Source organism: Acipenser ruthenus, chromosome 49 (genome assembly GCF_902713425.1).
Source record: "Acipenser ruthenus chromosome 49, fAciRut3.2 maternal haplotype, whole genome shotgun sequence".
In the NCBI taxonomy this organism is placed as follows: Eukaryota; Metazoa; Chordata; class Actinopteri; order Acipenseriformes; family Acipenseridae; genus Acipenser; species Acipenser ruthenus.
This window is the reverse complement of record NC_081237.1, coordinates 5,566,951-5,580,967: the sequence shown is the minus strand read 5'-3', so window position 1 is coordinate 5,580,967 and position 14,017 is coordinate 5,566,951. Positions and strand designations below refer to the sequence as shown.

Genomic DNA, 14,017 nt, shown 5'->3' with positions numbered 1-14,017 from the left:
TAAATACTCGTTGGCAGCGTGTGAGAGACACACACGGCACCGTTGCCATACCTTGTTTTCAAAGTTGTACTTGCTCAGGTCTCGCGACTCCGTCGCCCTTCTGTCTCCGTGGGTTAAGGCACCCTGGAACAAGAGAGAGCGTGCGAGTTGAAAACAGCCTCCCAGCAGAAACCAAACTCAACCAACAACTTCTACAAACAAAAGCAGTTTTATTTAAACTGGTTCTAAAAGTGATACAAAACGAGCACTGTTCCTGGTAAGATCAGCAAGTGTATCCTAACAAAGAAAGGCTAGTTTAGGATGAGTCGGAGCTGAGAGAACAAGTGTGACGCTCTCCGATCACAGGATATCTTGGTCATAACCTCAGCGTCGGTGTGCACAATAGCTTTCTATTATCAGCAGAAGGCATTAAAGTTGGCTTGATTATTATTATTATTATTATTATTATTATTATTATTTATTTCTTAGCAGACACCCTTATCCAGGGCGACTTACAATTGTTACAAGATATCACATTATTTTTTTACATACAATTACCCATTTATACAGTTGGGTTTTTATACAGTTGGGTACCCTTGAGCAAGTACCTTGCTCAAGGGTACAGCAGCAGTGTCCTCCACCGGGGATTGAACCCACGACCCTCCGGTCAAGAGTCCAGAGCCCTAACCACTACTCCACACTGCTGCCCCAGACACAAAACAAAACAAAGGCTGGGCCATTTCAGGCAGTGCATTTCAAGTCTTCCAGGAACTGAGCTATGATTTACATTGGAAAAACAAACAAACAAAACACACAGCCTCTCAGTAGAATGCTGACGCGCCACACTGTCTGGATTTACTGGAAGCACCTACCAGACTTTCCAGCCGCTTGGCGACGATGGACGCAAATCTCCTCTCCCCCGCCAGCTCGGAGATCAGAAAGATATACTCGGGGGCATTGATCTGATTGGAGCGGTGAGTCCGACCTGGAAACCAGCAGCACAACAGCAGAGTCAGTGCTGCTTAGCAACTGAGCACAAGGGCAAGAGTATGCAAAAAACATCCACATTTACATAATAAAAATCAAAGAAAGTTCTTGGTCTGGTTCAGTGGTAACGATTCATTGTGTAAATCGCTGAATCGGGACACTTTCTTTACATGATATGTCGTATCGTAACAGAGGTATATATCGTTTGTATCGTAATATATATCGTGAAGTCCTAAAGCAACAGCTCAGTGCAGTTCGACAAATGGTTCTTTAATGAAGAAGTGAGAGCTACAAGCGAGTACCACTCATCTAGTTAGTAGATACACTTATCTGTGCCATTTCAGTACCATCTACAATACAGGAATGGAAGAGGTAGACAGACAGTCTAACACCAATCTGTAATATTAAATCTATGATGTTAACAATGTAAAGGCCAACACACCGAACTGCTGAATGGCTCGGTCTGCGCTCCAGGGCAGCTCCAGGGTCATGTGGACCCTCCGCCTTTGATTCTTTATTCGCCTGTCAGCCTGTAATGAGATCCCAGAGCTGGCTGCTTCCGAGATTATTGCTACAAACTGTTACCAACAAAGGGTGGGAGGGAGAGAAAGAAAGAGAGATACGTTTTAAAAGGAGCACCTTCATAAAGTCTTGGCATGCACTTTATAAGAAATTTCAATTAATGGTGGATTTGGGGGTCATAACAGCATAAAATTCCATAACTAAAAAACAGCCCTTTTTACTCTATCAGAATTATGACTAATACAGTGCAGGTAAACGGTAAATGCAAATATGGTATCAGTGTGTGTGTGTGTGCGCATGTCTGTTTTAAATATATTTAACTACCATATTGCCACCAGGCAAAACAAAATAAAAGCAGCAACCTTCTCCACAAGTTAAATCTCATTTCAGCAACAACTCTGTAGTATCGCTGGTAGGATGTCAAGAAGTTAACACAGACTCCCTTTGCATAGCAGCAGTTGGAGGCAGTCCTGGTTTAGCTATGACGTTTAGCAGTGTGGATGTGACCTGAAGCATTGACAGTGAGATGATGCAAGCTCAGGGAAGCGGGTCACAGTAAACCCTGCTGTGCAAGTAGAGGGTCTAGGTAGTGGAACCCACTTTCTCTCCTGACATGAAGCGCTCCTTCTCCTTGATGTTCACGTGGTCGATGGACAGGCCTTGCTCTGCTCGAGACTCGTAGCGCACGCTGCCGTCCGGCATCCGCACCACACGGCCCTTCCGCCCGGTCATCTGCACAGAGAGGGAGGAGGGGTCAGGCACAGGAGCAGTGATGCTGCTGCTGGCAATCCGAGATCACACACAGGAGCCCAGCCTCTCAGGGCAAAGACGTAAATGCATAAAGCACTGGGCAAACGAAGGTCAATTTCAGGGCAGTTTGGAAGGCAAATGCAGAGAATTCAGGATTAGACAATTTGGAAAAGACCCCAATCCTGGAACAGCATCTTTCACTGAAGCAAATAATAAAAATCCCCCCTCGTGTTACTGAGCAAGAGTCAGTGTTTTACCTCCGCCACACCTTCGGGTCCGCCTAACTTGTCTATCAACGCATCCAGGGTATTCAGAGGTAGTTCTTGTCCCAGCACTGCAATCTTATTCAGAAGGTCTTGCTTCATTTCTTGTAGTTTTGCTGAAATAAGCGAGCTTGTGTTAGTATTGCAGAGGCAGTGCAGGTGCTAATCGAAAATGATTTTAACACTAAATACAGTGATTACTAAAAAAAAAGGATTTACAGTTAAGGTTAAAAGTTTTGCATCACCCTGTAGAATGATCTATTTTTGCTTCATAAAATCAAATAAACCTGCTGGACAATGTTACGTTAACATACTGAATTGCATATCGCTTTGTAGTTTTCCCATATACTCAAAAATTGAAAAATGTGACATTTCTATATTTCACTACTATTATGGCTTTCGGGAGACTTTTGCAATATCATTTTGTATTTTCTTTGATTACATGATGTTAAATAAAACATCATTTTTTTAATTATGTCTCAATTCTAAAATTTCAGGTGATGCAAAATGTTTTGGCTATAGCTGCACACATACTAAATATGTATTTTTTATAAACAGGTTATCCTTTTCTTTTAGGGTGGTAGGTTGGTCTATAAATATGTGAAGGTGCTCGCCCGTCCTCCCAGAGATGCACAACCCGCTGGTATCGCCTTTTCCTGAAGAGCGAAATCTAGGGGACGTACCAGCATAACAGTTAATGTGGTCGACAAAAATGACATCATCGTTGTCGTGGAGGGAGTCGGGGGAGGAGTTAGAGTCACTGTCCATGACGTCAGACTCCGTGCTGCTGTCATCGCTGATGTTGATCACACCCCCAATCTCAGTGCAGTGCTTCAGGAACTTCGTCTGCCGCCCCTTGGGTTTACCTACAAGGCAAAACACCCTGATTAAAACGTAGTAGAGCTACAGCTTTATAACACAAACAAACCAACCAATACATTCAAATAACAATGAAGTTAAACTTGAATTGATCGTATGTGCTCTTGTCATCTTCCTCTGGGTCAGACTGGATTTCGTTCAAAACTGAGGATGAAGCCAAGACCAGAATGAGAGTTAACAAAACGTCTGATAAGACTTTGACAGTATTGATGGGGTGCTACAGCAAGAGCTTTGACATTAGCCTCTATACCAGATAATCGTTTCTATGTGGTGCGTTAATGGTACAATATATCATTCAAGTCTTAGTCTTTCATGCCAAGTCCTGAAATGGAAACCCAGCACATGCAAATAATATTACAATTTTTTTTAAATTTTTTTTTTATGAAAATCATTCAAATTCCCTTACGTTTCCTTTTATTTGCCGGCCCCTTCTCCCTTTTCCTTTTCTCAGTTGGAAAATGCTTCTGTACCAGCGACTGAAACACTCCCCTGAAATGAAGCAGCAAAGGTTTATTGCAGTCCTGCCTCCGCGCTACCATGTGTTACAGTGAAAATCCCCTACAGGAGGCTTACTCTTGCTTCTAAAAGAATGACGTGGTGACTCAATGCAACAAGAGCAGCAAGACCTTTCCCATGCCCTCCAATCAGAAACACAACTGTAAGGATCCTAAAACTGGTAGCTAGTCTGTACCTCTGGGATGTGGAGTTACAGAACAAGCCAGCTCGTGTGTGAAACTAAACAGTGGGCGTATTACTATACCAGACGATATTTGCACAGGGTGATTCAGAAGTCACTGGACAAATAGGACGAACACATTGAATGACATGGATAAACATGGTTCACAGTTAAAACTTTGAATCACCCTGCCTGTATGTACGGCAAACTGCAACATGTATGTACTCACTCTGCCGCAGACACGAATCGGTTCAGGCGCCCGTCATTTTCATCCAGGACCTCGCGGGTTCGAGCTTCCCCAGTGGACTGCAGACCGATCACGATGCACTGGAAAAAAACAAGAGCTCCTGGTGAGACCCACGCATTTTTTTGGTGAAATGCAAGAATCAAAAACGTAAAACAAAAAGACCAGAGAAGGCTGTTTTTGTTTTTTTTTTGTTTTTTTTTTAAACACAGCAACTTATTACAATCAGTGCTCTGAACAAATCACTCATCTGAACAGGGTGCTGTACCAACTGGTTTGGATACAGATAAAAGTCTACTGTGTTTATATACACACTGCTTCCATTAAAGTACACTTAAGGAGGAGCGCTTGTCTACCTGGCTCAGTTTCTTGTAAGCATTTCCTTTGCTTCCATTAAAAACAAAATGTTCCGGTAATGATTTATTTCTACAGGAGATGCTGCTGCTCACCTTGCCGTCGGCCAGCTCCTTGTTTGCCAGCTCCACCAGGCGGCGCACCTTGGCTGCTATGCAGAGGTATTTAAAGAATCGCTGGTGTGCCGACCAGAACTGGCCCCACAGGGACTTCCGCGATTCCAACCCCAGCAGGTCAGCGGCTCGCTGGAACACAGCCAGGGCTTCAGCCCACTGGAGGAACAAAACAGGTAAAGAGGGGATTGTCAGCAACGTACCCAGACAAGGACACACACACACACACACACACACACACACACAACACATTGCTTGCATGGGTCACCGTGATCTCCATCTACTAGTATAACAAATAGTTTTGGTTCCCAAGACTTCAATAGTGAACTTGTGGCTAACTTGCTCTAATGAATGCTGTTACCAAGAGTGAGGATGCATTGGCAGACAGAGGAAGGAATGGAGTATGGGGCTCCTTACCAGACGTGCTGCTTTGTTGTAGACCAACATGTATTCTTTGTCCAGGCTGATCTCCTCTACCCGGAAGGAGACGCCAGCGAAGCTGAGCTGCCGGGCGATGTACATCCCGCTCACTTTCATATCCATGGCTACGATCTCCATCGCACCCACACCCCTGGGGGTACAGAGACACGGGACACAATTAACCAGAGGTGCAACAACACTCGCAAGGTTTTCTTTACACACACACATACACTAGATGTACTATTCTGAGGAGAGCTGCATGGACAGAAACATTAATGACAGCTGGGGCTCAAGTAAATACTCCGGCAATTAAAGCAAGTTTTCTTTTATGTCCGATATGTATGTTTAAACAACATGATCATCAAGGTCCCCTCGGACTTGACCGAACACGAACACGAACACACACACACACACACACACACACACACACACACACAGGGTGAAAGTCGACAACAAGCCTATTTAGCATATTTAGTTATAAAAGGTGTTTTACAAAGTGGGGACGTCCCCACAGCATCTTTTTTTAGGAGTTACTATCTTTGTGGGGACATTTTTTCGCATTTTGTCCGCACATTGATAGTAATACCTGCCCACGCCCACACCCACACAAGTGACGTTCCATTTTAGGGCAGGCCAGGTTGTTTAAAAGTTGGGATCAGAGTGGGGTATCTGATTCCACACACAGATTACATGAAGTAGGATTCCCCTGGGGTCTCACCTTTTCTCAATGGTGTGAAGGAAGTCCTCGAACGTCCTGAAGGGGGTGCCATCCCCCCAGATCCCCAGTCGACTCATGTAGATCATGTTCTTTGGCTCAGAGGCACCTGGCAAACCGTGGGGATGGGACAACATGTCAGATCAACAGACTTAACTTGCTGCTTGAGTGCATTCATACACGAAACTTGCTTACCTGTGGCACTGGCATAGACCACCCTTGCTAAAGGAAGCTTGTTTTGAAGGTCCAGAACAGCCTTGCCCATTTTCGTCGACGTGGCGTTTTTGGCTTTATGACACTCGTCAAACACAATCTGTGGAGGAGCCGCAGTCAAGGGAAAAAGCTGGAGGTTTTAGTGCAACTAACAAAAAAAATAGCATTTTCCAAGTTTTCAATAGCTACGGTTTCCTGTTATGTTTCTCCAATACTGAAGTTCCAGATCAATAAGTATATTAAAAAATACTTATTATAAATGAATAAATAAACTAAATCAATGCATAAGTAAATAAGTAAACACACAAACAGATCAATCAATCAATCTTGAAAAGGATACGACTCCGTCAAATCGCTCCCCACACCAGTCCAGGATCTGTTTTAGTCTTGTTCTGTGCTGCCCCCCTGCCTGGCTCTCTCCAATCAGTGCAGAGTATGTCGCAAACAGCACTCCTTCTGAGGTAGCTGTGTCACCGTATTTAATCTGGGAAGACAAAGAAACAAATAAAGCGTTTACTATAAGAACAATTAAAAGTTCACAATACAAAACACCACGATGCAAATGTTCATCTAGTGGACAGCCAATATGTTATTACTGAAATACATTACAACACTGCACCAGTATCCATGGTACAGCTCTCACCTTGTTTAAGGCATGCACAGGGATATTTGGAGCATCAATATCTTTGAGATCTCGCTCTGCGTCGTACTTTAGATCATTGGAGACACTGAACCTGGGAATGACAACAAATCAGAAGGCAGTGAGTGAACCCAGCTCAGTAAATAGGGCTTTCAAAATGTTAAATGCACAGCTGACAGACCATTTCAATGGGTGTCACAGTGACTCACCACTGGACCATGTGATCACTCAAACGATGGCATGCAGCCGTGTAGGGAATTCACTGATAACTCACCACAGTGCTTTCTTTCTTCCGTTTAAGTAGTTTTCCAGAATAATGCCTGCCACGGTCCTGCCCTTGCCCACGCCGGCTCCGTCCCCCACCAGAAAGCCTGCTCTCTGCCCATTCTGCAAAATCACCTCATGTTGCTAAGAAACACAGAAAACAAACCTGTTACAGACCCGGAGAGCAACAAGATCATAACTAACGTTGATAAGAAGTTTGAGCCTTGATAGTGAGCCCATCTTGAAACCAGCAGCGTTAGGTAACAAGATTGTGAGTCCAATTCAAAAAGCCAAAAGATATTTCAATTTTGTTTTTGTTTTAAGTCTGTTTTTATGAATAAAGCACAGTTTGATACATAAGAAACTGTTCTAAACAGCTATTGGATTACTTACCGATAGTATTGAACAGTTTTTGTAAAGACAGAAAATATCTTTATAGAGCTCTGTGAATAGAGCCCTCTGCATCTAAACCTCCACACGCTCCATACCTGGCATGAATATATGATAGCCTCCAGCTGCAGTGCAGACAGTAGCCCGTTGTTTATTGTACTGTCAGGGATGGAGACAGTATATGTAATATTCGGAGGGGGTACACTGGATAATGTGCTCGTTTCAACCACGATATCTGGGTGAGAGTTTCCTATCGTAGCTGTGAAAATACAAGGAGAGAGAAAGATGGAGAGAATGTTCACTTAACTAGTTCATTGAAAAATTATTTCACAAATCTGGCAGCAGCAGCTGCTCACAGATGATTTAAAACGAGAGCGCCCTACTGCAATAGCAGTAACATGTGTCCCAGGATCTAACAAGGATCGAATCGCTTTAGGAGTAGGAATATTAAAGCTCTTTACATTTGGATGGTTTGTAGTCTGCGTAGGTCTCTGCGTGTCCCATTTCCTCGGCCTCTTCATTGTCAACCTCCTCTTCCTCCTCCACTATCGGCTGGGGGGGTATCTGGGGATGAATAAAGCACCACACACAACAGACCATGAGGTACCTGCTTACTGTAACAGCGATGGGATTCAGACCTTAACCATGCACACACACCCAAAAAGAACCCGGAAGCAGTAGGTAGAAGCTTGTTAGATGGAATCACTGAAAAAGAGACACTGATTCCTTAATGACTCAGTTAGGTGAAATAACATGGTATTAGTGTTAGGAATAGCAAGTCACCTCGTCTATCAACAATAACCACTTAGGAATCATTTTATACAGAAAGCTGCATGTTCATCACAGCAATACCGTCCAGGGGGAAACTGAACCCCTGCTTTTTCTAAATCAATCTTTTTTTTTTTCTTCTGAATTTCAGGTCAATATCAGTTTGTGGGCTAGGAAAGGAAAAGAGGATTTTACAAAAACGACAGCAAATACAGAAATGAGGAGAGCGCATAAGAAAGCCATCATGAGATCTCGAACATATCAGCTGTTCATCAGAAAGATGAATTTTTTGGACATGATCAGTGGCAGTTGTCTTCACACCCAGTTTAAGCCATGATGTGCAATCCCACCAAACAACAAAGCCTGTCCCAGCTCCATTAGTTACTTTAATGAAGTAACCAGATATAGAGTCAGAACTAATCTGCAATGGAGTGTCTCAGCTATTAAACATGTACCGTGCTTTAACTGGCTAGTTACAAAATAATGGCACACATACAATGGGAATTGTAAATTACATCAAATGTAACTGTAAAGAACTACAGCAATGGCCAAACGAATTCAGCCAATTTCATTTTGATTTTATGAAGTAAAATGAGTTATTTCTATAGGGTGATGCAAAACTTTTGGCCACAGCTGTATGTATGTTTCCAGGTCAGGCAGCATTTCGAATTCCCAGTGTACCCACCTTCACCAAACCCACCACCAACAGATCCTTTACACTGGAAACTGGCCTGATCAGTGATAACAATCCCAGGGCATGGCAGTTTTATAGTTGCATGTGACCACATGGTATGGTCTAAGCTCATTGCAAAACCTGGAATGGCTTTCACCGCTATGCAGTGGGAATCCCTTGTTTTCTTTTCAGATTATTAAGTAAGTAAATGAGAGAGGCCATGGCTACTCTACCTGGTAGCCTCCGAGAGGAGGAGCGTTGATGATGGCAGAGAGTTCTTCCAAACTGTTTATACCTTGAAACCTGCTGGGGTTCAGCTGCAACGAAACAGAAAGAGACTAAAATGCACCTCTGCCTTGCTATGTACACTACACTGTTTAAAGTAGCAGATAAAGGAGATGGCATGGCATGCATTGGTGTACAATGAACAGCACCTCAGTTGCCACCAATAAACAAAATGTTGCACTTTAAGACTTAGATTTAAGGCTTATTTCCATCCCTGGAGCCCACAACACAAACCTTTACTGACAGTGCTGTTTCCCTTTGGAGATGGAAGATAGCATCTACTCATTAGAGCTGAATGTGAAACTGATTCATCCTCACATCCTCCCTGTCCTTACAAAGCCCCACCCAATTCCTGTTCCCCAGAATGCACTCTAAACTGACCCGCATTCGGTTTTATTCCCTGCAAAGGATTACTGTCCCATGTGCCAAGGTTAGGCAGCACGCAAGTCAGCTTAGCAAGGACATGGCAAGAGGCAACCTTCCGTTCTGTAAGTAGCCTTAACCATTTCAGTACCAAATGACAGCATCATTATAAAAAACTGTGCCTGGCCAACTGCTCAGTAAACCGTGTGCTGCAGTCACTTTAATTGCCCCATCATCAACTTGTCTTTTAAACCCATATTTATTGCATAAAAAAATAAACATTGCATAAAAGACTTTGGGATGGAAATAAATCTCCCATTAGAATGCACTTTAAATCTTTCCAGGTTTTAGGGGATTTTTATCCTCAGGGATCCAGGTGTTGGTCACACCAGGACCTTTACAATCCATCAATTGCCCCCAAGTGAGTTCAGGACTGTAGTTATACTAAAAGACACTTGAAGACATTGAGAAAGACCTATAGTCTAAACACGTTCCTTTAGCATGACTACATATTATACTACTGAGTGCTTTACAGCTTGGGATGAAGCTCAGGAATGAGTGACTAAGGTCACAGTAAAACCTGGAATGGCTCAGGCTGCTATGCAATAGGAGTCTCATCTCTGTGATCCCTGTAGAGTGCAGGACAAGAGGATTGTGGAAGAACTGGGGTCAATTACAATTGTAATAGTGCAAATCGTAATTGTTACTATAATTCTTGCATATAATTGAATGATTACAGTTCAATTACGCAAATAACTGTAATTTGATCGCTCTTGTATTTTCAACCACTTTTGGCGAGTGACCCCATTTGTTTCAAAATTATATAGCATGTTTTTATATTTGTATCTGTGATTACTGCTTGGTAATTGTAATTATAATTGCTGCAGCATAATTGTAAATCGAACAAAAATGCTATTTTTGTTCGATTTACATTGTAGTTGCAATGTCAGCAAGTATTTCTGCTGTAATTGTAATTGAGCCCAGGTGTGGTTTGTGGCACTCACCTCTGGGGGCTGCGACGGCGTGCTCACGTCCCATATCGTTGGCACTTGGTTCAGGCTGTCTGAGTTGAGGAAGCCTTGGTTATCGGCGTACTCAGACAGGGAGTCGGTGGGTGAAGAGAACAGGGAGTTGTTGGATAATTCCTCGAAGTACGAAAGGTCCTGGGAAAACACAAATACGAGAGATTAAAATGTTAGGCGTGTTGCGTCGCCATAGAAAACGATTGTTCGATTAAATAAATAAAGGGAGTTGAATTTGTTGTATTCAGAGATAACGACTATAATTAAAAACAGAGGAAACTGGTGGATGTGTTGAGACATTTGCTTGACCTATGCTTTTGTAGAAATGTACTGGAGCAGTTCAGATTTCTGTGTGTGTGTGTGTGTGTGTGTGTGTGTGTGTGTGTGTGTGTGTGTGTGTGTGTGGGTGGGTGGGTGGTGGGGGGAAGGAGAGGTGGTCACAGAGCTTGATCAAGCGAATCAAACACAAAATCACTTGACCCATTTCCTAATAGTTTTCTCTTAGAAACAGAAGATTCTAGCAGCGAACTGGTTAATGTTGACAAGCATTCTTATAAAGCAACGCAGGCCTATTAATTAAATAGGAGGATGTGGAAGGTCCTTTAACAGAGTGATAACAGGGTCAAGTTTAATCCGGCAGATGTGTGCTGAATGCTTCATTTCAAGCGTGAATGACTTCCAATGAAATCCATTTAATAACATTCATTCCAAAGCAGTGCGACCTGCAGCTTTCTTGCAAAGGGCATGCATTTCTACAAGGCATAAAAACTTAAACAATGGGGGTGGGAGTGCTTGTATCTCTTCCACACACCCCCTCAGGCAAGTCTGATTGCTATTTGTGTTACAGAATTGTACACGGCTCCCATCAACTATTCAGTCATTACATGCAGTGAAACATTTTTACAATGAAGCACACACTGTATCAAAGCTCAGCTCATTCTTCATGCCTCTCAAGCCCTTGATATGCACAATTCAGGAATTAGCTTTTTAAATTAATAACCCTGGTCAGCCAGATAAACACAGTCATTAAACTAGACTATGAAAAGTTTTATCACTGAATAATCTTTTGACTGATCCCTGTTAAAATTCATGAATCAGAAATACAATTTAACACTAGCCTGTATCGGATAGAAATCGTATCGCAAAAGGAAACATACAGTTCAGAGTCAGTCAGCCACTAACAAACTGAAGGAGGGGTATATTGGATAAGTTTTGACCACACAGCAGAGAACCCAGCCCTTTGGGGCGACTAAAACAAGTCCAGTTATTTTCTTTATTCGGCCGGTCCAAGAAGTATAGGACACACAAAATATCCAACACAGACTGTCAAGTTCACAGCTAGGCTGTGGAGTGATTTTTTTTTTTTTTAATGCAAGCAAGCCAGGCTTTTGTGTCGCATCACCAGTGCCCCGGGGTTAAAACAATCTTTGCCCTACAAACAGCTGGCTAAAAAATCAGAGAGCAGCATTGCGAAACAAACAGGACAGGGAAACAGATTTTCCGAGAAATGATTCTGATCATTCCAGAAGTTATTGTGCTGGCGTGTGTAAACAAAAGGGAGGGAACGAACAGAGAGTACTGATGTGCCTTCACTGCGAGGGCAGCAACAAGCGATAACAGGATTAACAGGATTAATTCTGCCTACATCTTAATTTGCTTAGATTCCATCTATTATTATATTGATTTATTTCTAAGCCGGTGTGGCCACTTTATTAGGATCCATCCTTGTTTTGTATTATAGGCCTAAAAAAGAAAACAAGAACTATTTGCAGAAAAGAGGCATGCTAAATGATCCAACGACAATGTGCTAGACTATGATTATTATTACGTCCTTTTCTCCACAGCTGGGCAGCTACATTAATTAAAAGTTTCAGAGGCAGCGTAAGAAGAACTGCTTCCTTTGTGTAAATGTCTTTGCCTACATATACTCCAAACATTAATAATAATAACCATAATCATCATCATCATCATCATCATCATCATCATCAAGTCTCCACTGTGCAATGAGAGAGGAGATTAAAAGAAAAGAAAGCGTCAGGCACCTGTGCTAATTTATTGGATCACATCGCTGCCATAGAAGCCCAAATTACATTATTCCAGTGTTAACATGTACAAACTTCCTTAAATCTGTAACTTCCACCCCCTTCCTTTAAAGCAGGGAATCCCCTACTTGCCTGCACCAGGAAGCAGCCAATAGAAAGGCCTTTAATGACATAATAACACGGCATTAGAGGCAATAACCAGGATTGACAGTTACAAGTTGTATCAAAAGGTAGATTATTTGCTACTGCAAATTTGCCAACACGTCTTTATTTTTTTTTATTTATGCAATTAATAAATTTAAGTTTGCGTGTTATTTTAAGTATAGCTCAAACACAAATTTGCATCTCAAGGATCTGATTAATAACTGGAATAAAACAGCCTAGATTACTTTCCAATACTCAAAGTATTTTAATTTAGAAACAAAAGATTTATTTTCATTGTTTGATTAATTAAATCGATTTTACACTGAATTCTATGCTTGGAAATAAAGTCCTTTTACCTATAGTCTTCAGAGGTGGAAATAAGACTCCTGTTGCATAGCAGTTTCACCCATTCCAGGTTTTACTACGAGCTTGATTAGCCACAGTGTACAGGTAACAAGCTCAGGTGTGTCTTATTAAACTCACAGCAAAACCTGAATGGATCAAACTGCTATGCAGTGGAGTCTTATTTCCATCCCTGCTCTTAATCAAATTACTGAATCTGTTTAAAAACACTAGATAGTGTATCCCTCTGCTATTAAACCAATCCATCCTTAAACTAACCTAGACTGACCTCCATCCAAACAGACTTGAGCACAGTGCTTCAGTTCCCACGCAATCACCCCAGGGTCAGTTTTGAAGACCAAACAATTTCAATTGTTATGAAACGTCTGGGAACTAATATAACCTCAACAGTTCACCAGGGAACAGATCTGAAGGGACTGATTTGGAGGTTAACAGAAAAGCTATTTGGATGAGTCAAGTTATTAAACTAATTTATACAGGGCGGTAATCTAGAAGAAGAAAGTGAATCCACCTGCTTCTCCTTGTTCCGAGGTCAACGTCATACCAGCATTTGAAGGGTACTGGTTATAACTATAACATTCAATTTGATGATAATACTATTTCTGGATTTATCTACACGTTTATTTTATAGCACTTTTTTTTTATTTATTTATTTATTTTTTTTATACACAAAACAAAAAACAAAAATAAATTACAATAAATACATGTGTTACTATTATTGGCTTTAACTAGACATGTCCAGGGATGTAGAGTATAGAGAGAGAGAGAAATAAAAACTCCATCAATGTCTATTTTTAGAAATGTCACTGCTGTTTTATATTGCTGTAGTAACTGTGTTTCCAAGCTCCAGAACACTTACGAAGCAAGAGGCATAACTTGAAAGTGCCGCTGTGAAACTGACAAGTAAACTGAAAGCAGATCCAGACAGGATACACTATCCCCTTATCT

The 14,017-nt window shown here is 41.9% G+C and overlaps 1 protein-coding gene across 3 annotated transcripts in view; it reads right to left on the bottom strand.

Moving 5' to 3' along the window:
* The window catches only part of LOC117428933 (protein strawberry notch homolog 2), a 50,224-nt gene that overhangs the window by 5,339 nt on the left and 30,868 nt on the right, over window positions 1-14,017 (bottom strand). For 2 of the 3 annotated variants that reach the window (XM_059014835.1, XM_059014837.1), the window contains 19 exons: window positions 10,503-10,661; window positions 9,084-9,167; window positions 7,871-7,973; window positions 7,508-7,668; window positions 7,030-7,163; window positions 6,759-6,849; window positions 6,456-6,599; window positions 6,098-6,215; window positions 5,906-6,011; window positions 5,185-5,338; window positions 4,750-4,926; window positions 4,286-4,383; window positions 3,787-3,869; window positions 3,185-3,367; window positions 2,496-2,617; window positions 2,089-2,220; window positions 1,409-1,544; window positions 852-964; window positions 52-123 (listed from right to left, as the gene is read on the bottom strand). In XM_059014835.1, the coding sequence (XP_058870818.1) occupies window positions 52-123; window positions 852-964; window positions 1,409-1,544; window positions 2,089-2,220; window positions 2,496-2,617; window positions 3,185-3,367; window positions 3,787-3,869; window positions 4,286-4,383; window positions 4,750-4,926; window positions 5,185-5,338; window positions 5,906-6,011; window positions 6,098-6,215; window positions 6,456-6,599; window positions 6,759-6,849; window positions 7,030-7,163; window positions 7,508-7,668; window positions 7,871-7,973; window positions 9,084-9,167; window positions 10,503-10,661 (2,370 nt within the window). The remainder of the gene's footprint in view (window positions 1-51; window positions 124-851; window positions 965-1,408; window positions 1,545-2,088; window positions 2,221-2,495; window positions 2,618-3,184; window positions 3,368-3,786; window positions 3,870-4,285; window positions 4,384-4,749; window positions 4,927-5,184; window positions 5,339-5,905; window positions 6,012-6,097; window positions 6,216-6,455; window positions 6,600-6,758; window positions 6,850-7,029; window positions 7,164-7,507; window positions 7,669-7,870; window positions 7,974-9,083; window positions 9,168-10,502; window positions 10,662-14,017) is intronic. The other variant, XM_059014836.1, reaches the window with a different exon arrangement.